General features: G+C 39.8%; 3 protein-coding genes across 6 annotated transcripts in view; 1 reads left to right on the top strand and 2 right to left on the bottom strand.

Moving 5' to 3' along the window:
- phactr2 (phosphatase and actin regulator 2) overlaps positions 1-5,106 on the top strand; it is a 36,550-nt gene extending 31,444 nt beyond the window's left edge. For all 4 annotated transcript variants that reach the window (XM_041049538.1, XM_041049542.1, XM_041049541.1 and 1 more), the window contains one exon: positions 20-5,106. In XM_041049538.1, the coding sequence (XP_040905472.1) occupies positions 20-35 (16 nt within the window). In that variant the 3' untranslated portion in view covers positions 36-5,106. The remainder of the gene's footprint in view (positions 1-19) is intronic.
- A 7,930-nt stretch (positions 5,107-13,036) lies between these two features.
- LOC121189661 (splicing factor 3B subunit 5) lies at positions 13,037-14,252 on the bottom strand. Its single transcript, XM_041050016.1, has 2 exons — positions 14,136-14,252; positions 13,037-13,756 (listed from the first exon to the last, which is right to left on the bottom strand). Exon 2 carries the CDS (start codon positions 13,749-13,751, stop codon positions 13,491-13,493), a length of 261 nt encoding a protein of 86 aa, XP_040905950.1. The 5' UTR covers positions 13,752-13,756; positions 14,136-14,252; the 3' UTR covers positions 13,037-13,490.
- Positions 14,253-14,572: 320 nt separating this feature from the next.
- On the bottom strand, positions 14,573-15,871 carry LOC121189905 (splicing factor 3B subunit 5-like). Its single transcript, XM_041050382.1, has 2 exons — positions 15,689-15,871; positions 14,573-14,614 (listed from the first exon to the last, which is right to left on the bottom strand). The coding sequence occupies exons 1-2, from the start codon at positions 15,869-15,871 to the stop codon at positions 14,573-14,575; spliced, it is 225 nt and encodes a 74-aa protein (XP_040906316.1).
- Between the last annotated feature and the right edge of the window lie 8,713 nt (positions 15,872-24,584).

The following is a 24,584-nucleotide window of genomic DNA, read 5'->3' as shown; positions in this document are numbered from 1 at the left end:
TAAAACTGTGTGTTTTCAGATTCCACCGGCCCTAAGCGCTCTCACTGCCAGCTGGACGTCAGCACCAGAAGCGCTCCAGTCCACAGCTCCCAGGACTCTCCCAGCCCTCAAGACCCACTGTACACAGCCCAGTCCACTTTGCTTTGGGATCCTCTGGCCCTTGATGTATTCATGTCTATATTGACAGCTACAGGTGTGTCTTAAGATCTTAGCCATCCATCTATTCGCTGAAGATGGCCAGAGCTCACTTGTATATGTTTTTTTTTCTATTTTGGATCACTTCAGGCCTTGTAAGGAGGAAGGAGGGAGGAAAATGGGCAAAATTACCCTTGAAGTAATGAATGTGAGTTTGTGTACATGCCATGGTATGCCTTGTCATAAACTGCCAAATGGCCATATATGGGCATCCTCCTAGAACAGGAAATGGGAGTGATTGGATAGTTGTGTGCTGATGTCAGTGCCTATGTCATAGATCAGAGGGGAGGAGAGCCAGTTTGCTGTGCTCCGATGTGCCTCCCGGAGTTGAATCTGAAATACTGCGGCTCATTTTTAGACATATTTAAACTGTATTGCCACTAGAGGGCATTATATCACAAGAGTTATAGCCTGTGAGGATGAAGCTGTGTATGTAGATGAAGAATAAAAGTGCAAATGTTATATTTATTACTGCTGAAGCTGAGGGAGCCGGGGGGGGGTACCTGAGGCATTAAAAGTGAAGTGCAGTGGAAATCAGCCACCACTTCTAATCCCTCGGCACTCTTCCTGATGATGCATGATGATCATGTACCATCATATATCCTGTGTTGAGTTATTAATTACAGGCGTCCGATTACAAAGTGCTGGACTTGCTGTTTAGAGGATCTACTCTTCATGCATTGACTTCAGTTTTCATTTTAGGCTTTTGGCTGGAGCTCTTACTCAGAGTGACTTGGTGCCAAAGGAAAAGCAGGTCATCTTATTTGAAAGTTTACTGGTTTGATATAAAGAATTTTTATGAATATAGAGCAGGCACAGAGAGTTTCACCACTGAAGCAATCAACTGGTTTCTCAAAGAAGTGGGGAAGTATTTTATTTTCCATTTCCTTGAACATTCTCTAGCAAATTAATCTGTCAGCCGGTGACAGCTATGCAGGGACAGACTTCCTGACAGCTGACCGTTTTACACCTTGCCCTATATCTTGAATCCAGTGGTAATGATCTGTTTTTATCAACTCACAGTTGGATTTCTCTTTTTGTCCCCAAACTGTAGAATTTCACCAGGAACCCAAGAGTATAAAGGAACAGTTCAGTGTTTTGGGAAATATACAAAAGCTGAAATGATTAGTCAATTCACTGATCAACAAACAGTAGAAAATTAACCTACAAATATTTTGATAATTAACAAATCACCTCAGTAATTTTTGACGCAGAATATTAAAAACAGGAGGATTTGATCTTTATCTTATATGATATTAAACTGAACCTTGGACTGTTGGTCAGATAAAACAATCAATTAGAATTGCAGATTGGAATTGAAAATTGAAGCTTGGGCTCTGGGAAATGAAAACGGGCATTTTTCAATATTTTCTGACATTTTATAAATAAAACAAAGAAAATAATGGTCATATTGACGTAAAAAAAAAAAATCATTAGTTGCTGCTCTAAAATGCATTTATTCGCTTTCTGGCTAAGTGATAGATTAGAGGGTTGATGCCACTGAATGCTAACTATGAAGCTACAATCAGCAGGTGATTAGCTTTGCTTAGCTAAAAGACCCAGAGTGCTGAGTTAGCTGTTTCTCCCGTATGCAGTCTTTATGCTAAGCTAAGCTAAGCTAAGCTAATTAATTGCCTTCTGGTTGTAGTTTTATATTTAGCGCATAAACGCAATCTTCTCATTAAACTCTTGGCAGAAATGCGATTATGAGTATTTCTCAAAATGTCAAACTGTTCCTTTAATATCACACGCAACGCAAAACTAATAGATTTGTGTGTGTTAGGCTGTAATGATCTAAGTGTACACAAGGGAAGTTATAAAGCAGCATACAATATTTTGCAGCTCATTTTAAATTCCCCTGCTCTTTTGGATTGCATCTTGCATTTTGTGCACTCTTAGATGGATGTTCAGAATTTAACAGGTCTGAATTGATTCATTGTTAGGAGATTAAATACAAATAGGTAACAGTTGGCTGTACAATTACTTATCTACACTCAAGAGGGTTTGCCTTTGCTTGAATGTGCAGATACAACGAAATTTAGTGTGTGTGTGTAGATTTATGGGTTATTAACATCGTGGCTGAGGTGGTTTGGTCACTGTTCATCTTTGGAGCATTCATAGATTTTCCGCCTTTAAGTGCTGTGTCGAGATAAAATCCAAAACCTCAAGATGAATGTTGATGCAAAATGTGAAGGAGATCAATTAATAATTACTTGTTTTTGTAAGGATGTGTTTGTTTGGCAGAGGGAAAAAAAGTCAGATGTAAAAAAACAGATATGCAGACAGAGGACCTGAACCATAACTTTAGATATCAGAAATATGTAAGGACTAATATAAGAAGCTGGTAGAGGAAAAAAAAACATAATAGCTCACTCATTACCGGGGATTTTCTTATAAAAATTAAACAGGAACATTAGTAATTTTTTGTTCCCAGCACATTTAGACTAGAAAGAGTGATGTTTCTTGATAAGTGATTGACAGATTGAGCTTGCTGACGTCCAAAGGCTTGTGTTCAAATAACAGACCTCCAGCCTCCACAACACTCGTCATTCTTACAAATAGTAACTGAAAAGGACAGATTCATTCTTTCTGCTTCCGAATGTGCAGAGGTTGTAACATGACATGATGTACAGTCATGAAAAAGAACCAACAGTATTCATTCATGTCAATGTCTATGTTGTTATATATATTGATTATTTTGTACAGGATGTATATTGAGCATGTGCATACAATGAAATCAACTTTACTACCAATATGATACAATGCAACTTTGATGTGAATGTTTTAAGCTCTGATTTTAGTTGTCTTATTGTTTATAATCAACAGGCGCTGATAATGAAATCAGCAGTAAAGCATATGTACAGGTGCTGTCTCTAAGCAGCATATCAGCCATAGTGTGTTGAATAACTGCCATGTCTCTACCAAACCTACCTGTCTCCTAAACAAACTATGGACAAGACATTATACACGTGGCGATAAATCTGATCATTTCATATTCTGTTCTGCCTTCACCTTGAGTTAAGTCAGCCGGTGCAATGCAGCTATTTCATGGATAATGACTCGGTTTAAAAACAATTTATAATCCTTCATCATCCTCACTTTTGATTTATTTCTTCAGATGGTCAGCGTTTTACCCTGCACAACAGAAAAAAACCCCACACAGAATATAACTCGGTACACTATATAACCCAGGTGCATTTTATAAGAAAGGGAAACAGGAACTTGATTGGTTGTATGTACTGTGAAATTAGCTTCCATAAAAGTGAGCATGGTGCACACTAACAGCAAATACTGTGATAAAAAAAAAACCCCAGAAAGCTCATATTTCACAGATTAAAAGTCTGGTGGTACAGTGTTGCTCCTGTCATGGCTGAGTAAACATGAATATGCTGCTTGCGTCTCTTTTAAGAGGACAGTAAGTTAAACCAGATAAATCAGAACTGGTAACATTTTAACCTGAGCAGTAAGCAGTCAATGAATGTAGTTGTAAGCTTATATAACATTTTTAAGTGTTTATTAATGTGTTTGTTAACAACTTTAACTCCTTATATGAAGCATCGACAACTGTTGTATTTATGAACGCTCAGTAACATAAAATAGTATATTTATAATTTCACAAGTTTTAAACACATTTATAAACAGTTTAAAACCTTCCTGTGAATGATATATGCTATAATATGCTTGGCAACACTGAAAGGATTTGTACTCATTACAGCAATGTTATACTTTGTTATGAATCATTCACTAACTATTTATGCAACAGTTACGGATGGTTTGCAGGACAGGTCATAACTGTCTGGCAAAAGATATTAATGAACACTTTGAAATGTCCTTATATGTGATTACAACTACATTACAGTATGGTAACTGTTGAAGTGTTTATATACTGCTTATAGATACTAAATCAAGATGTTAAAATACAGTGGAGCTTTAGAAATCTTATTTGAGTAAATCCAGGTAAGAGCTTAGTCTCGCCTCCTTTTAGGTGACTTTATTGTATTGAAACGACTTAGAGTCTTGGTCTGGATTATTGCAACATGTAGTTGCAAAAAAAGTTTTTTTTTTTTTTCTGATGAACACTGATGCCTAACTCCATGTTTTTTTGTCAAGTATTGGGTGCAGCATCTAAACAAAGCAGCTGATAGTGTGGAAGAGCCTTGACAGTTGTTGCTTAGTCATGACCTCAGTCAGTATTAATCACGAGGAGTGAGTCCTGTAAAAACCTTTACAGATGCAGTCTGGTTTCATCCCATCTTGTATGGAACTACAAAATAAGCACAATAAACCCTATGACAGTGAGATCCAAAGAAGCCTCAGTAGTTGAAAAACGCCTCACATTTCTTTGCACTGTTGATAACGCAAACTATGTGAAATTTAAGTATCAAACATACATTTACTACTGTTAATTCCAGAAAGTATTTCTCTAAAAATCCAGTTGAGTCATTTTAAAACATTCACGTCCAATTTGACACTTGCTTTCCAGACTGCCACTTTTAATTTGCAATTCTGGAGACTTCTACCAGTTCATGAAAAAATGTTTACATTTATGAATGTCTGCTGTTATGAAGCATCCTTCATCACTTCCCCTAATCAAATCCCTAATTTCAGACAGGAGCCATAGCCAGACAGCTGCTGCTGCCTTTTATCTTTACATATATTCATTTCTTGACCATGTAAAATTTACAGTAATAGGATTTTCTGGGGATTTTTGTTTTTTCACACAAAGGCAACAAGATGCTCAAAAGTAGCAAAGACCCAGGACTGGACTCCAAACACCTTCACTGTATATTTGACATAAGTCTGAACTTTGAACTTATAAGATGATACCATATATCCCCAAAACTGCTACTGTTACGTGCAAAATGTCAAAATGTGTATATTGTTTTTGTATATAAAGAATTATGGCAAAAACATGTGTTTTGTCACTGTGGTTTCTCTTATTAGATGATTAGTATTAATCTAATCACCTCAGTGATAACAGACTTGAGCATATTAGACAGGAATGTCTAAGTGAAAATGATGCGTGGATGCAAACAGCCTGTGCTGAGTGCATCAGCAGAGCTCACAGAGAAGACAGAGGTAGAGGTACTGTGAAAAATGTGGACAATTTTAAAATGCTAATGTTCTTGAGTAGAGGATAAAATGTGCAAAACTGATGTTTGAACAGAAGAATTTGGACTTAAGAGAACAAGCCTGCTGCTTGTCTTCACTTCCTAAACCCAGATAAAGCATTTGTACATGCCCAAGTAGTGTGTAAGAAATGTGAGAATTTTCATTGATCCCCCTTTTTTCTTTTCTCATTGTATATTTTTTTTCTGGCTGCACACCTCAGTTTTAAAAGGCAGAATTCAGAGTCCTTGGTTCACTATTCAAAGTCATAAAACGGAGAGAGGAAGTCATTCACTCTCAGTAGAGTTTTATTTTTTAAACTAATACATCTTTCCATTATTTCCTGAACTAATAAAAAAAATCTGTGCCTGTGTTTTTTAAATTCCCACTGAGGTTACACGGACTGCTACAATAGAAATTTACAGCCTATCTGGAAACTCAGAAGTGTAGCAATTAGCACCAATTAAGCCCTCCTAGGATATTTGAAAAAAAAAATGAATAGAGCTTTTAACTCCGCTTTTCTCATCACCCTCCATGTGCCCTGATTTTGAAAAACTGTTGAGGACGACAGCGTAATTACACTGACAAATCTGCATTTAACCTCGCAGAGCCTTTTGGCTCTTGTTGAGTTTCTGCCTGGGTTACAAAAGGACAAACGATTCTGCAAAAAGTGAAATGGCACATCTGTATTTTAATTAGTTGTATTCAGAGCCACTCAATAGAATGTGGGTGTGTCAGTCATTGTGTCAGTCAATCCACCACTTTGGTCCAGATTGAAATGTCTCAACACAAAGATATTACTATTGGGTGGAAGACACATTTGCGGTGCCCATGGGATGAATCATAATGACGTCAGTGACCCTCTGAACTGTCCTCTAGCGCCATCATGAAGTAAAATATTAACCAAAACTTACTGAAAACTGTGTTTTATGATTAAATAGGAACAAAACTAATGACATTCCCATCAGCCTCAACTCTGCTTTCTGTTTAGCACAAATCAGCAAGCATGCTAACAAGTTAAACTATGATTGTCTGTATATATACTCTGTATATGTCGGTTAATGTAAGAGAACCAATAATGACTAATATGCTAGTCTGTTCATGTTTCTCCAATGAAGTCTTTTCACATTTGTGGCTACAAACAACCAAGTCTAATCAAATCCTTTGCATGTTATGATGTACATCCGTTTCATTTGACAAATGCAAAACAAGGCAATTCCAGTAACTCTACTGTCCACCGAAATAGCAACTCTATATTCAAATGTGTCTTCAGTCTGCAATATGCAATATGCCAACACAATCTAACAAACATAGGAACGAGAGATGAACCGCATTACTCTGCTGTGCCATTAAAACTACATTTTTCCAAATGGATTTCCTATGTGTTCCAGATGAATATGACTTCTCTGAATATTGTTTATGTGTTCCAGATGAATATGACTTCTCTGAATATTGTTTGTTTGTACTGTTTTGACCTCATGCTTGCTTGCACACAGGATTTCGTGGTCTTAGAGTGCCTGTCATCATAATGCCTGTGTTGCAAACATTTCCGAACCTTTAAGCTAGTGTGTATTTTGGTTTATATGGGAATGACCATTAAAGTATCAAATTTCCACCCTATCTATTGAGCCTCATCCAGAGTACGAGTCTGAAGGCTTTCAAAGAGGATGTGGGCGTAATGGAGTTGGTTCTGAAGAAGAGGACAAGGAAATGAGAACTAGAGACTGAAGGAGACAGGGGACAAGGAGAGCCAGAAAGAGACTGCAGAGACAGAGAGATGAGAGACAGTCAAAGGCATGAATCATCGGTGGAGCTCATGTTCAATTTTAAAGGCTCTTCCTGACCACCTGCTGGCTTTGCAACAGTCTTGACAACACAAAGGTGAAACAGCATGACCTGTAAATTGAAGTTTTGGATTTGCTTGTGATGCACGCCCACTTATCAAGTTTGCAGCTCCATTGTTCAATACACTGTCTGTAGTTACATATATATATTACAGGGCAAAGGCGGACAGCAAGATAGCTGTGGCATCTGGAGCTTTTATCTGAAAGATGCCCTTCTGCACCACAGTGATAATAAACCGCCTGCGCTCTCTCTCTCTTTTTCACACACATTCACCCACATACTTCGTTTCACAGGTGAACACCACACTCGCCTTTATATTAAACTTTATCCAAAAATGTGCCACGGTCATATTCTTCCAGCCTGAGCTGTAAACCTAAACCTTAAACCTTATAAATGAGGCCTTTTTTCAAACTGTTAAACAGCCAATCTTCTCCAAAAAGTTTGCAAGTTATAGCCCCAAAAGTTGTGCTAGCTGTAAAACAAATACACATACACATACACACACACACACACACACACACACTCTCCCCACATTAATGAAGTTTCCCAGGCAGGATGGGAAGGCAGTTTTGTGCCTGGCACACTGCCTGGTTTTTCCTTGCTGCAGAGTCATTACTTGTGTGTTTTATCATGGATGTTTCCACTGCACTGTTAGGTATGTCTGTATGAGTTGCAGAGATGGAGAAAGAAAGAGGGAGCAGAGAGTAGGAGAAAAGTGATGAGGTTTGCAGGAGGGCGTGTGAGCAGTAAAGAAAATGGAAGTGAAGAGTTTAGCGGAGGGGAACAATGGAGAGGAAGAGGTAATGCAGATAGATGGATAAGACAGGTGGGTGGCACAGAAGGGCAAAGATAATTGGATTGTGGGAGCATTTATATTTGACGAGGGTGAATGTGCTTCCTGGACCTTTTCACTGTTTGGCTGGGTTCCTGTGTAATCAGAGGAGAGAGCAGATGTGGACAACCGACCAAACGAGACACTCACATCAGCATGAACACAGAAAGGCCAAATGGTTACTAACAGGTGCCATTGACTGTGTCAGGCACCATTTAAAAATGCAAACATGCACCGATGCCAAAGCGGTTTCTTGTCTAACCGCAGCTTTTAAAGGGTCATGCGAAGGAATAGAATTAATTTCCTCTACTCTCATGATTACTGCAGGATCCTGATTGGTCGCAGAGGTGAGGTGGTGATGAGCTGCCATGCCAGATGAGATCAATTCAGTGGGTGTTGGGCTGTGAGATGTTCAAGCAGGCGTGTACTTACTGACCTCAGCACCAGTGCGATTGAGCCTCCTCATTAAAAGAGAGTTAGACCAGGTGAACTCCTTCAAAGGGACTTTATTTCTCTGTAGGTTCCAGCTTGAGAATCTCTGTAGATTAAGAAAATAAAGTGAAATGAGGTGAGGAAAATGTTCTGCATATTCAAGATGATTATTAATTGCACAATAATACAATAACTTACAGAGCAGTCCAATAAGGAAATATTTTTTTTGAGAATTATTGAGCCTTTCGAAAACAACTGACTTGTTTTTATGACCCAAACTTTGTAATCTATTGTATATATTGTAGGGCTGGTCAATCGGTCCAATTTCCTGATTCGATTACGCTTATTGAGGTCTCGATTCGATTACCAATCGATTACTGAGTTTCAATTTGACAACAGTAACCCAAAATACACCATAAACAGTCAGCTGCTTAATTACTCAACTTTTCAACTCTTTTTTTGAGAAACACCTCAAAGCACCTTCAGTATTGTGTGGTATAGCTGTAACTTCCAAACTAGTTTTAGATGTAGTCTTTCACCGTGGCCTCACCTCGTGGAGAGTACACTGATTCGGTGGAGTGACAGGCTTCAGGCGGTTGTCTTTAGCCCACGCAGCCTCCTCTGGATGGAAGCGCGACATGTGAGCCTTCATCCATCCATCCATCCGTTTTCTATCCCCGTCGGGGTCGCGGGGGGAGCTGGAGCCCATCCCAGCTGACTACGGGCGAGAGGCGGGGTACAGCCTGGAGCGGTCGCCAGTCAATCGCGGAGCCGACAGGCAAAACCAGACAACCACAACTAGGGGCAAAGTAAAGTAGCCAGTTAACCTAATCCGCGCAGAAGAGCTCAGATCGGGTTTCGAACCTGAAGCCCTCATGTTGCTAGCATTCCCACAGTACTTTATCTTCGTGCGGCAAAGTTTGCAGGCAACGTACGTCCTGTCGACGTGTTTAGAACTGCTACCTGCTATGAAAACCAGAATGCATCCACACTCTCGCTTTTAGCTCAGATGGAGCTGGATGGATTGGTTGGTTGCCGGCTAGTGGTTTTTCTTCGTCCATTTCACACGCCTGTCGTCCATAGACTCTATAAGACATGGACGTAGCACCCGTGACGCCACCCATTGGTTTCGGGGAGTCGGTTTTGTGACCAAACCACGAGCATTTGAGCTGCGCCATCTTGAATTTCAGTGGGAGTGTACTTTCCATATTTTACTCTACGGGTCAGCCGGGGTCAGCCGGCCGAGAACCCGCCCACTTAGCTCGGAGCAAATATTTAATATTTACCGGCTTTCACCTCTGCCTCCTTCCACTATCCACTTACAGTTACAGCAGCATACATACAACAACAGCAGCCGACAGACGGAGCTGCTCTGTCCATGCAATGTCGGACTTTTTAAACAGAAAAATGAGACGAAATAAAATTGTAGCCTAGTATTCCCGCAATAAACGGACTCTGAGAGCACGGAAACACACCGCAACAGCATTCCTAACATTATCTGCTCCAGTCCTCTATCTGTATCAGCAGCGCCCATAAATCGGCAATTAAGTCATAAGCCAGCGGCAAAATATGCTAATACATGCTAATTAGTGCAGACATCCAGGTGAGAAATAGTGAGAAATTTACTTACCGAAAAAACTGCAACACAGACTCCTTCGATGGTCGTTTAGCACAGTCCACACTACAACAAGCCATAATGTCACAAAAACCTATCCGAACATTGGCAAACAAACACGGCCACTGCAGCCCCTGTCAACCGCTGGAGGTAGCCGGAGGCCTCTGGATGTAGCCGCCTAGCCCAGCCGATGCTTTATTGATTTACATCAATACCTTGATAACCAGAGTGGTATGGAATTGAAATATAAAACATTTCTGGTCTGTAGGTACATACTTATATAAAACACCAGACAGCATCTTTGTTTGCCTCATTTAATTTGTGATCATTAATTTTCATTACTTGATTAAAACAGTCATTACTGCAAATGCAGGATTTGTATTATGAGTGCATGAGACAAAACTGTTTTTATATCCATGCTCTGTGAAAGTCTTCATAGTGTGTGTGTGTGTGTGTGTGTGTGTGTGTGTGTGCATGTGTGTGTGTGTGTGTGTGTGTGTGTGTGTGTGTGTGTGTGCGTGTGTGTTGGCAGGCAGGACTCAGTATTTATAGTCATTGTGAAGGACTCCAGAAGGAATCAGCAAGACAGAACAAGCTGTTTCAGCTACACTGTTTTTCATCTTTGCTGTCTGAAAACACTCTATCATTTGTGCATTGGACAGACTTAAAAAGTGTCCCATAAGAAATTGTCACTTAATATACTGGTACAGTGAAGACATCTTTCACATAGCAAAACAAGCCTACAACCTCTATCACCACAGTAAATGAACAACCTTGTGACAATTAATTCTGCCTTGCACTGAAAGTTTTGGATGTGAGGTGTCGAGAAGACATCATTCCTCCTGTCTGCTGGTGATGTTCTCAGTAGACTTAACACAATAAATGTTTCTGTTTTTCCCTGCCTTTGGAGACAGCACTCTAAAAGAAAAAAAAAACCTCTAGAAGAGGTTTCTCTGTGTGCTTCACTTACAAAGTGGGTGTTATAGTTGTACTTGAGAGCCTATAATCAAAGAACACCCACCTGCAATTCCTATTTCCAGAAAAAAAAGGTGCCCATCTCCAGCAGTGTAACTGGAAACTGAGCAGCAGATGCATATTTATGTGCTTGTGTCTCAGAGAGAACAAGTCAAGCAGTTTGTGTTTTATGTGTGTGTGTGTGTGTGTGTGTGTGTGTGTGTGTAAGTGTGTGAAGCACACCGACAGACCTCATGTTGCTTTCACGCCTGACTTGGCAGCGCAGTCTCCACGACTCTCACAGTGACGACAGATGGCAAGGACTTACCCTACTAACAAACCCTCCAACACACACACACACACCCAGACGTGGTACACAAGAACTTCCTTGGCACCCACTGGCTTGTCTCTCAATCCAACAATGAGTCATGCATCGCATCCTCTCCCACCAAGTGTCCATATTTACGTGTGCAAATCTGGCTGGAGGTGTGCTCTGATAAATCACCTGCGGTCAGCAAGTCAAACCTGAGCGACTGCTGCTCTTTTCTAGTCACACATCTCACTGTGGCTGCTGCCCACTTCAGACCAAACCAGAGCCTTGTATCGACTGCAGCTTCAAACACCTACTCAACTTTAACTACCCTGAGGCAATCTGCATCATAAAAACATTTTCTCATGACCAGTAGCATATTAAACAGACACTCGTGATCAAAGGCACTGATTCAAATTCAACACAGGAATAATTGTCTTAATATCTACCCTCAGCCGTGTGCCATAGCAATTTTTGAACTAGTGCCACTGCTTGAGAAGTTAATTTGCACATTCTGAGATCTAGTTGCTATTATTTGCTTTTCAGATACGTAAATGAAAAGTACCAGATCTGTCACTTTTTAACTCAATTAACCATGAACATTAGATATGAGAATCAGCCACCTCGTCAGACAATTAAGAGACATACCGTTGCCTATAAAAATAGACAGTGGATCTTGTGGTAGTGTGATCATTTACTTGAGAATCACACAAAACAAGATGCAGCTGATCTGTGTGCACTCAAATGTGTGTGTGTGTGTGCATGTCTTTGTTTTTGTTTTTTGTTCAAACCATTGTGCTGTTTGAGAGTTAAGACTTGGTTTTAGCGTTCAGGTTAGAGTTAGGTTTAGAATAGGATTAGGTTTAGAGTCAGGCTTTTAGCTGTGATGGTTAATGTTGAGGTAAGGGGTGAGGGAATGTATTATGTCAGTGAGTGTCCTTGCAACTACGGAAAGGCAAGAATGTGTGTGTGTGTGCCTGATTGTGGTGCATGTGTGAGAGTGTGTAGGTGGTTTCAATCGGCAAGGCCAAACAAATTCACTGCTGGAATATACAGCTGTGTAAAACATACATGCAGCTGAAAAGCTTTATACCCGTATTGGGGGTTATTAATGTTTTAGCTTGCAGGTTACCTTTTCCAAACTGATCTTAAACAGCTGTATTAGCTGTACAGGTTTATTAAAAATATAAACATCAGTGCAAAAATCAAGCACCATAAACCATTAATTATTCCTAATATAAAACACTTGATGTTTTAAGCATCAAAAACAACATTGGATTGTTTCCTGCAGTCCCAGACCATGAGGCTTTTATGCCTTATTTTGAGTTTACTTCGATTATTCTGTACATTACAGATGTAAATCAATAAAGTACAAATATATTCAATACAAGATATCCATAACTTAGCCCTAACCCATAACCTAGCTGAACACCTATGGGACCCTCCGCCACCACCATCAAAACACCAAATGAGGGAAAATCTTTTGGAAGAATAATGCTCATCCGCCCTGTAGTCTAACAGAGATATGGAAAACCTATACCATGGAGCTGTTGTATGCTTGTGGTCTCCCAACACTCCATTTTGTTGACTTTAATTAGTCACACATCTGTAGTCTATGTGATGAGAAACTGCTACATTTTAAACAGTCACACATGAATGATTGAGCAGGTGCTTAACTCATTGCATCCATGAACCATCAAATTAAGAACCATGTAAATGCAGTCATGATGTAAACATGCCAACGTAGAGAAAAACTAATTTTAATTCAATCAAAACAGACATTTCAATCAAGAATACACCTCAATCAGTTAATACAAATACTTAACAGATGATAGTACACCACTTTGTACACACATTTTCTAAGATCTTCTCTGGTGAATGTTCAGGTCTTGAAGGACTTCCTCACTCTCTTCGTTCAGCTTCATTGCTATCTTGCTGGAGATGTGTGTGGGGCAAGATACAATGTTTTTCAGTGGTCCAGATGTAAACACCGCAAACATCGGTGTCCAGGTGTCTTCTGTTGTGTAATCCTGTCAAGAGTTGGCAGGGTCATACAAGGATGTAGATGAAATTCTGATTTATAGTCAGACATTTTAGAAGGCAGAGTTGAATGTCCAAGAAAAATAAAGCAAATACTACAAAAGGAATATAGTTAAAAAAAAAAAAAAAAAATCATCCACGGAGCACTCCGGGACATTCTAAGCATCATCAGGTTTGTCTGCTGGTGGTCCACATGGCTGGAGCATCTTCTCCATCAGGTTAAAACGGACTCGCGCTTTGCTCTCATTCTCAGCGATGGAGAAGTAGTTAAGCAGGTCAAAATGTCCCATGTAGGAGCAGTAAGAGTCTCGGTGCTGGTTCACCAGCCATTCCCATTTGCTGGTATCGGCGTGTCCTGTGCCGATGTACTTAGACTGGAGGTGCTCCAGTTGACTGTGGATGTTGTATCGGTCTGTCATTCTCGCTAAGGAGAGGGAAAAAAATCAGAATCTAACATAAATGTAAAAGTTAATTAAGAATTCATTCAGAGGCAGACCGGTTCTCTAAGCCATGTTAGCGATATTACTATCTTGTTTAAAAATAGCAACATTTATGGCTTAATCATTGTAAAATTAACTACGTTATCTATGCTGATGTCGATTACCTGCTGAATGTAACCTTAAAATTAAAGTAAATAAATGCGAAATGCTCTCTGGCGCTACAATGAAACGGTAAGCATGCTAACAGTAGCGTGAGGCTAGCTAGCTGATGTTTGTCGAATAAAACTCTTCCCAAAGCGGCTCCTTTAGCTAAATATCAGATTGTCAGTGATCACATAGTTTTCAGATGCAGCTCGCACTTACCCTATAAAATGTAGAGAGATTAAAAGCGAAGACAGAAGTTGCAAATACTAAACAGCTCCGACCGCTCTCACTCTCAAAGCGATGGTGCGCTAACTTCCGGTAGGTGCCCCTGTTAAATGTACCGGAGGGAAAAAAAGAGGGCTAAACTTTTCGTTCTCGCTCTCTACTTTAAAAGTGCAGTAAGGCAATCAGGGCTGTAAGACATAGTTTGCATACTATAATGAAAATAAATCTTTGTAACAAATCATTAAAAAAAGAGAAAAAAAAAAAAAAATAAAAATAAAACAAAGAGAAATCACATTTTGGAGAAACTCAGTACAGTTTATTTTTGTTTTGATCGGAGAGAGTGTCAGATTCTGCATAATATAAAGAATTTGTCTAAAGAATAAGAAATCGTTTTTCTTTACACAGGTTGCAGTTTTGCATGAAGTCTGTCTCTACCTCTTGATGTTGGCAGAACTCTCTGGGGTTGCCCAGATCTGTGTGGTAGGCAACATTGTGAAACAACCCCCACCATTTTAAAATACTGTCTTGCATGTTAACAATGTTAACCATTGTACTAGCTGTCTAAGGATAAGGTGTTGCTAGTACAACATTGATTCTATGTAGATTCATTTGTGACCACAGGAATGCCATTTGATGGCAATCCATCCAACAGCTGTTGAGGCATTTCACTCAAGCAGTGTCTGTAGAAATGTCAGGGTATAACCAAAATCATTAGAATTCATGCTCTGGGAAATATCCTATGAATGTCTGTACCAATTTTCACGGCAATTCCTCCAGTAGTTGTTAAAACCAAAAATGAAAACCTCACAGTGACACTAGAGTAAAAGCCATGGGATTATAAAAGTAAGGACTAAATGTCAGAGACTCTCTGTTTCCTTATCCAAGGATGATTCCTCATTTTATCCACTAGCCTAAGAGGGTTGTTGCTCATCCTTACTTATAGCATACCTATAGACCGAGTTCATCCCCAGGGTTCTATAGTGACAAGAGATTACTGAATGATCGGGGTTATCTGAAGGTAAATCAAATAAACTGTTGCAATAGCAGTGTCCCATGTGCTGAATCTGTTTTCACAGCCAAAGTTAATTTCCGGTTTCAGTACCTTGATAGAAACGCTTTGCACAGCATGACTTAAGCTTCTTCTCTTTTTTTAATCTTAATTATCATTAGCACGTTGTTTGTTGAGCTGGGTCAACTCCTTTCTGTTGTTGTTTGTCTTTAGAAACAGCAGCAGAGATGGGCAGATGTCAACAGTTATTGTAATAGCAAATGGTAGTGCTGTCCTCATCAGATCACATTCACAGAGTTAGACTGCCTTAACATCAGAGCTGTGTCCATCTGTGTGGCTGCATAAACCCCTCAGTCATAACAAAAAAATACCCAGAAACATTTAATATAATATAAGTTGGTGTTTTTGTTCCCTCTAGAGACACTTTGGAAGATTTACATTTGAGTTTTGCTATTTTTCTAGATCTTGAGCTGGCAATTTGTAGATGGAAAATTGTTTTGGCTTCTATTCCCATATGGCACACAAAGAGAAAATTTGCTTTGCTCTCATTCTCAGCGATGGAGAAGTAGTTAAGCAGGTCAAAATGTCCCATGTAGGAGCAGTAAGAGTCTCGGTGCTGGTTCACCAGCCATTCCCATTTGCTGGTGTCGGCGTGTCCTGTGCCGATGTACTTAGACTGGAGGTGCTCCAGTTGACTGTGGATGTTGTATCGGTCTGTCATTCTCGCTAAGGAGAGGGAAAAAAATCAGAATCTAACATAAATGTAAAAGTTAATTAAGAATTCATTCAGAGGCAGACCGGTTCTCTAAGCCATGTTAGCGATTATATTACTATATAGTTTAAAAATAGTAAACTATAGCAGCTCAAGATCTAGCTGTCAACAGTTATTGTAATAGCAAATGGTAGTGCTGTCCTCATCAGATCACATTCACAGAGTTAGACTGCCTTAACATCAGAGCTGTGTCCATCTGTGTGGCTGCATAAACCCCTCAGTCATAACAAAAAAATACCCAGAAATATTTAATATAAGTTGGTGTTTTTGTTCCCTCTAGAGACACTTTGGAAGATTTACATTTGAGTTTTGCTGTTTTTCTAGATCTTGAGCTGGCAATTTGTAGATGGAAAATTGTTTTGGCTTCTATTCCCATATGGCACACAAAGAGAAAATTGCCTGAGCATTTATAAGTTAAGATATGTTTGGGAAAAGGGATTGCATTTTCCGTAGATGCTGGTAGTACTTTTTCTGTTTGAATGCCTTCAACCTGGGATAAATAGAAACAACTCAAAAGTTTGCCATGATAATGGAACTCTATAAAAGCAAAATAAAGCACAACAATGCTGTCAGAAGTTAATGTGAGGAATTCAAGTCATTGTAAGAAGCTCAGGTATAGAAAAAAAACCACCATGATATAAATTCGCTTCACTGAGGTTCACTTTCATGTTTGATCAAACTAGACGAAGTACCAGATTCAGTTAGGTCCCATGAGGACTGCTGTTCATGACTATTGATTGTCTGTATAACTCACTCACCCTGCTGAAAGATGCCAGATGAAAATAACTTGGTACGAAGGATAACAGAAATAAAAAGAGAAGGTCCATTCATCACTCTGCACCATGAAAATCTACAGGGATAGAGATTACATATCTGACAGCATGTCCTGGAAAAAACTGCTGGGAGCGAGGTCAAGAACGTGTGACACCTTAACTGTGGTGGAGGCGGATATTGTCCTTATTTCAGTGCCCAGAGGATTGTGTGAGCCATGATTAGTTTCCATTCCTTTATGCTTGTGGAATAGTGCAGCGTCTTCAGTCTTTATCTTTGAAACAGAAACAGTAAGGAGTTCAGTGTAGTTTGGGGGGATAAAGCTGGACTGTATCTCCAGTCCCTTGGAATAAGAGAAGCTGAATGCACAATGAGGGCAGTGGACAGTTCAAAAGATGTGGGATTTGCATCAGAATGAGAATAAAGATACAATTATAGGCCTGTCATTAGTCTTCTGACATCCACTTGAGGGAGGAGAAATGAGATAGAAGAGGGGAAGAATAAGAGCGGCTGTTAATACAGCCTGTTACATTATGCTTCTCCTTTCACTTATCTCTGTGTGTGCTTCATCGTGACCATTATTAACTAGCCTTTTCTTGAGCATCCATTACACTTCAGTCTGTAGTACTCCCTACCTCAGTATTCCACAATTTGCATGACAAGCACTACATTTTAATTAGTGGACACTGTGGAGATATTGAAAAAAAACCGCGTAGTGTTGTCGGTGGACAAAAAATGATTGTGGCTTTAATTAGGACAGTACATCTTAGTTCAGCTGTGAGTCAAGATATACAAATATTACATTTTACAGGTTACATAGAGTTGTATAATTTCCTAGAAAGGAGCTGATACGTAACTCAAAATTCATTGGGAAATCCCAGAAAATGATAATGTAATTTAATAGTGATTATTGGGAAAATAGAGACCGTGTTCAGTACAGTTACGAGCAATTCCTTCTTATCAACTGTCCTAGTCGGTGTACAGCAGGTCAGCTGAACACAGAACAATGTGAAAGCTGTCCACAAACATGAAATGTAATATAAAGGGAGGATTGTTATGATCAACCCTAACAGTGGCTGAACTTGTTATGGTTTTGTTCAGTAATTCCTGTTTTATGTTGAAGTCATGTTACTCTTTTCATTCCAGCCTCGCTCCTTGTGTATCTTTTACTAGTCTTTTTCCTGTCTTTATCTAGTTTTCTGCCTTGTTGATTGTCTGTCCTGCCCTAATGTGAATCACCTGTGACCAGTTACCCTCTGTGCATATAAGTCTCTTTGTTCTCAAGTCTGCGTCCTTACCCTAGTCTGTCCCTGCCGTGTTTTTCCAATGTTTGTACCTGCAGTCGTCATCCCTGTATTTGTCCCTTTCGTTATGTTTGTTCCTGATCTCCTGCCTGCAGCTTGGCGCCTGCCTCCTGGTTTTGTCTCCTGTGTTCCTCCTTGTGTTTGCTTTCGGACTTACCTCTGTTGCCTGGTTCACCCAGTAAGATTCCCTGAGTTCGTGTTTTGAGTTTGTGTTTCTTGAGTTTTTTTCCCTTGTGGATGATTTTCGGTTACCTGAATTTATTGGTTTCCTGGCCACAGATTCTATGCCAGTGACTTTAAGTTTAAGATAGCAGTAGGCTGCAGCAGACGTGGATACCTGCACCCCAGCTGACCGATGCGACCTCGCCGACCTCAGCTCCTGGTTTTGGACTCCAGCATCTGATCTCCTGTCAGCTGCTTCTTTGCTTCCAGTGGGGAATCGCCTTCACTGCTGTCGCTCTACAGCCCCGCCGTTGCCCTCCTGCTCGCTCTCCTGAGCAGCTCCGCATGTCTGGTTGGCCTCCTGAGAGGCTCCGTCTGTCTGTTTCTTCCCACATGTTCTTGGCAGCAGCCTCCATAGCAAGGATAAATTGGATTATTTAAAAAAATCCTAGTTTTTCCCAAGAATTTTTTCTCAAGATTTTTTAAGGAAATTACAGACCTGTGTTACTGGAGGATTATTGATTTTTCACTGTGGAATAATCCATTTTAAAAGCATAATCCACAGTCAGAATTGAAGAAGCAGATGCTGAGATATCATGACTTTTGGTCTAATATGGGTCAAGTTCCAAAAACACAAACTCCTACAATTCCCGTAAATTAACATAACTTAAAAATGGATGGTATTGCATTTCAATTCATCAGAATTGATCATTTTCAACCTGCATATGAACAAGACCAGTGTGTGTGTTTACACACGTTTATATGTACAAGTGTTTATGTGTACATATTACAGAAAGATCTTGTCACTTGGGTGGGGCTCATCAAAGTGAGCAGGTATTGTGGAGTACTCCCCTGCAGATGTTATCACAGCTATTCTGTAAAATACACATTAACGGTCTGTGGAAGATGCTCTGTCAGGATAGGACACAGGTTTATGGAGTGCACTGAAGGGTTACTCAGACCTTTATGAATGTCTGTGATTATAATATGCTGTATATGCCTGTACAGTGTGTGTGATACAGCGTAAAGATTCACTATACATTCTTTTCCTCTAGTCGTTTTGTTTTTGCACTCTGCCAGAAACAAAACAGATGCAGGTTTATCTCACTTTTGCAGAGCTACAGCCATGGTAAAATAATAGTCACAAGGGCATGATTCTTAAACTTTGATAGCCAATCTTTAGTGAGCAGTCCTGGGAACTGCAAAGCAAAGCACTGGCAGGAGGAAAGGGTAATGAAATCAGGTGGATGGATGGTAATATTACCTGACTGGATGGCTCCTGTGCCCCACAGTCCCGTTGAGTGATAGCCTAGTAAAAAATGGATTCAGCAATACTTCCAGTGATTTAAACCAACTGCCTAAGACGGAGCCCGTTCACAACCACCAGGCGTCAGGCGTTAGATGGAGAGAAGAAGTAAAAACCAACTATACCCTGTACGGTTGTTATAGCAATAGCGGTCGGCAGGCAAATCGAAGCGGCTCATTGGTCAGCTGACAAACTGCTGGCTTTTCCTGGATGGCTAGTTCATTGGTGGACCAAGTAATGAGGTGGATGGCAGGTGGCCAGTCCCACTCATTTGCTTACTGAATCACTAGCTCCACCTAAATGGCCGGTTTGTGTTTCTGGCTTTACTCGCCGTCTGTTTTCTTGGGACGATCCGTGAGTTTCATTTCACCACCACATCAGAGATTCTCTTTACAGTGTACGCCTCTCATCCACCATATTTGCTGTGAACCATGCCAGCAAAAAGTAATGTTCTTTTGGCTTAGATGATGAAAGCCGGTTAGCCATTCATCTAGGTGTGAAATAGCCTGAGGAAACTACTGCTCTATGACAGAGCTGAGTTGTAGGGGTATCAAGGTCTGGAGGGCTTAAATTGGATTTGGCATGGCTCTGAACACACAATCTCACTCCTCGCCCCTGCTGTTTCAGGTTTCATAAAGGATTTGTATTTATTTGTTGTTAAAAAACTCATTAATTTCTCCACTGATCACATGCCATGATCAGTCAGCAACCTGTTTACTCAAGGCTTTGCTTATGACCTGTGCAAAACCAGCTGTAGCAGTGGCAAAGATAAAACAAGTTTCCCTGGAGCCCTCAGAGCGGAACAGCAGTGAACAGTAAAAAGAAGATAACTATGATCCAGAGCACTGCATGACTTTCTCAATGAACAGGGAACACATTTCCTGAAAGTACACATAAAGCATTTAATCTTATTATTCAGGCAGTGACTGTTGCAGATAATGCGGTGCTGCACAAGCTATATGAATCCCAAACCTATAAAAACACGAATATAGGATGTACAAAATGTGCATCTTTAATCAGTGAACAAAGTTTACATGCACTGTAATAACATGATTCATTTGTTGAGAGAAAACATAAACAGTAGCTGGAGCCTGTATGCAAAATATCATAGTAAGGTTCTACACAAGAGGAAGACAGGCCACAGTCTCATTTCTGTATTAATTTTCACAACAAAATCTTCAGTCTTTCTCATACGGACTCGTTTTTCTCCTCAAGGCAAGGACTTGGCCTTCGAATTCTGAGGTCATTAAATTTAGGTTTGGCTGATTAACTGTGGTTTGGCTGATTAGCTTTCCGTACAGACAAGGGCAGATCCACAACATAAGGTCTGTGTGAGAGCGAAATTTCTGCAGGACGAGGGGACATTCAGAGCCACTTGATAGTAATCGCTATGACAAGACTAATCAGGCTGCCAACTCCAATAAGGTAATGCCTGGTGTCTTGACAGCTCCCATACGCAACAAGATAGAGTTGAAGGCATGTATGCAGACATACATGCTGCGAACACAGCCACAGGCCTCTTACAATATGCTGATGACGTTGTCTCACCCAGACACCAGTACAAGAAAATCACACACTCTTGCACACATGGAAACACACTGAATCCACAGTGACATTACAGATTGTCTAGGTTGATAATGTTCACGCATGACTCTTTAAATACATATGTATTTTAGATGAAATCTTGAATGAAATTCTGCAACAACAGTTCAAACTTTCCTCAGTGTTTGGAAATAACCTCTGGAAATCATTTCCTTTCACTGCAATCAAGGCATTTCCAGTCCCAGTGTTGAAAAGTACAATGGCACGGGAACACGCTTCAGTCCATTTTAATGCCTCTTTCACTTCCCTTCAACACTTGATAATACACAGCACCATATGTCAAGCGAAAGGCAACTTGCTGAGCAAGGGAGCGTGGTCAGAGAGGGGTGAAAATGAAACACACCTGCCTGTAAGCACACCTAATAAAAATAATACATAATTTTAAATTCTCAGAATAGGGAGGAATAAAGGATAACAGTTGGCTTACTTTCAGGAATATGTCCTGCAGTAAATTGCATGAAATTTAATAGAATGAAATGCAGAATGACCAGAAAATGTAGAGCTTATTAACTGATATGTGATTATGTTTTGTCCAAAAAAAAAACAATCATGTGAGAATACACAAGTGTAGACAACTTCCTCAGTCCTTGAGCTGTCAGTCTTACAGAAGTCCACTTCAATTTTAAGAGCCTTTTTCAAGAGATTTCCCATGAGGAAAAGTGCCAAGGAAAAAATCAGTTAGGGCTTGTTTACCCGCCACTAAAATGCACAAGTGTGTGTAAGTTCTCATTGCACCTTCCTCACAGACATGGTTAACATTTCTGTTGTGAAACACAAGTGTAGGTACCTATTTAAGTGTGCTAGTACCAGGGTCCTGGTTTTGTGCATGCACAGGTCACTGGTACAGTATGGCTTATTAGGACGCTTAAACTGGAGCAGAGCCATTGTTCATGTTATTAGATACACCTGGGCTTTTACCGCAGTGAGTCAAAATTTCTGCTGCGACAACTCAATCCACAGCCAAACACACACACACACACACACACACCAAGCTGACGCAGCACTCTATGGCGGAAATATGGGGATCACCAAATGTCACAGTAATGCATTTTTAGATTACAGCAATCATTTGGTAATAAATTATAGTTCTAGGAAGTAACAAGTGATTGATGGGAAAAAAGCTCCAGCCTCATACTGATGATTGCTGGATTTGAGTTATGTCTGCTCCGGCCCAACAAAATAGACTTTGAAATGATAGTCCACATTTCCTCATAATTCATTTTTATTGTTTGTTATTTGTACTCCTCATCTCTAAGTGCACAGAAGAGACAAGCTACATTATGTCTCGGGTTTGAGAATGGAAGACATTTATGTATTTTAAAAAAGGACAGGCCACAATTCAGCTGACACTTTATTCAGATGCAAGGAAAAGGCATTCAGTGAGATTTAGAATTACATTTTATTCCATAGACAATGCACTGATGAACAGTAAAATTATATGTATTGTGTTACAGTGTGTCGTTCATAAAATAGAAATTGTCGTCTGTACGTTAAACTACAAGAAATGCCATTTCAATACTAGCATACGAGTTAAGTAACCACTGATTCATAAGTCATGTAAACAAGCAAATGATAGAAAAATTAGGGTATAATGGCATCGTGTGCACAGATCAAGGATCAAATAAATTTTATTTAAATTTGCATTGATACTTGATACGTTTAGAGGTCCGTGCCTCAAACATCCCGGCACTATACTGAGTCACACGTGTTAGACATTTTATTCCTTCTCTGCATTCTCGGCTTGGCTTCATTAACTACATAGCATGAAAAATGACAGTGAGCACTTCGACATTTTGTATTTGTTCACATGATGTTTTGTGACGCAAAAATATACTGTACATTTTGTCACAATACAATTTTGTGCATGAAATGCAGCATGTGACACACCGATACCCCATACAGTAAAATTCTGCTGCTGTTTCTTGTGATAAGTCATTTTTAAATCTGGCCAAGATGTAAACAGATTTTCTGTAACTGAATGAAGCTGAATGAAAAAGAATAACAATCTAATCTACTTTTTATTCTTTAAAAATTGACAGAAGGCAGTGATACTAAAGATGAACTCACTGTATATAACATGAAACAGTCTTTAAAATTCAACTGTATACATTTTCATATCCACAATTTAAGAATTTACACACATTGTTTTGTAATTAATGCAGTATATAACTCTTCAGCTAACAAGGCAGATTCAATATGACAGAATTTATATTTAAAGCACAATGACTTTCTGGTCCAACATCATCATCGGAAATTATTTTCTGACCGTTTCATGATGTCATGTTTATTCAAAAAAAAGAAAAAAAAAAAAGAAAAGCAACACATTACTTACAGTATTTTACATGGGAGATAAATACAATCATGTTCAAAGTTACAGATCTTTAGAAAAAAAACAGAGAATATCGAGTAGAACTACGAAAAAGGCAACTGGCAAGTTTAGCATACAGCACAACATGTAAGCACAAGCAATTCTAAAGATTACAAGAGATGTACAATCCTGCTTGGCTCACTCATTAAATACTTCAGAGGTGAAGTGACTCCATTTAAACCCACACCTGGTGTAATGGCTGTTAAGCTGTCGTTAATCATACACCGGTGGTACCATATGTTCGTACTATATGCCGCAACAGCAAGCTCTGTGCGTTGTGCAAACAAACTAATGCGTCTTCTTTGCTGGTTTAGAGGATCCGCAGTTCAGCACAAGGATCCAGAATGAAAAACACAGTTGGTTTCTCTTCTGAACATTCGTAAAAATTGTCAAATCAGCTGACAGAACATACAGTGCTCTACTGTATGTAATGGTAAGTCCAGCAAAAGGGTAGTAAACGTTGTCACAGAGACAAGATAGGAATAGAGGGAAAGGAAAGGAAAGGAAAGGAAGGGAAAGGATGAAGACAAAAGGAGCAGTAAATTACAACAAAAGGTTAGGTGTTTTGAGAGGAGAGAGCACAGTTGCACATCAGCACCATCAATCTTCTTGAAGTGGCCTAGGCCAGCATGGTGCTGTGCAGATCAATCAGTGGAGAGCAGTGCTAATAAGGTGTAAGGTATGATGGGGTCAACCCCTGCTGAATCCATACAGAAGCAGGAATGAAAAGCACAGTTGATGCTGTGAATGGCTTTGAATAACACCTCCTGCCCAGTGATGTCTTCGTGTGGCGAGAGAGCCACATGAAGCCTTTGAGATTTCAGTGACAGAAGTCCAAGATCAAATTAGACCCTGTAAAGCCAGGTAATTGCCCACAAACCCACATTTCCTACAACTCACACTGTCCTCTCACATGTGTGAATAATTAAAAAAGAAAAACAGGGAAGGAAAAGTACCAGACTGGAATGAAGGCATATGAAATCAGCAAACATAAGACAATTCATTGGTTTTTTTTGTTTGTTTGTTTGTTTGTTTTTTTAACAACAGTGAATTAGTGATAAGATAAGGTTAGTTAGGACAGGATGCTTGGATCAATGAGGCAGCTCGGCAGACAGAACAGAACATCATATTAGTGGCTTGTGAAAGTGG

The sequence above is a fragment of the Toxotes jaculatrix genome, chromosome 11 (assembly GCF_017976425.1).
Source record: "Toxotes jaculatrix isolate fToxJac2 chromosome 11, fToxJac2.pri, whole genome shotgun sequence".
NCBI lineage: Eukaryota > Metazoa > Chordata > Actinopteri > Toxotidae > Toxotes > Toxotes jaculatrix.
This window is presented reverse-complemented; position numbering and strand designations above follow the sequence as displayed.

Bases quoted from the DNA above. Each gene is read 5' to 3' on its own strand.
- LOC121189905 (XM_041050382.1), bottom strand. From the start codon at position 15,871: ATGACAGACCGATACAACATCCACAGTCAACTGGAGCACCTCCAGTCT. The intron at 14,615-15,688 runs GCAAATTTTCTC...CCTACCACACAG, and splicing joins TCGCTGAGAATGAGAGCAAA to ATCTGGGCAACCCCAGAGAG.
- LOC121189661 (XM_041050016.1), bottom strand. From the start codon at position 13,751: ATGACAGACCGATACAACATCCACAGTCAACTGGAGCACCTCCAGTCT.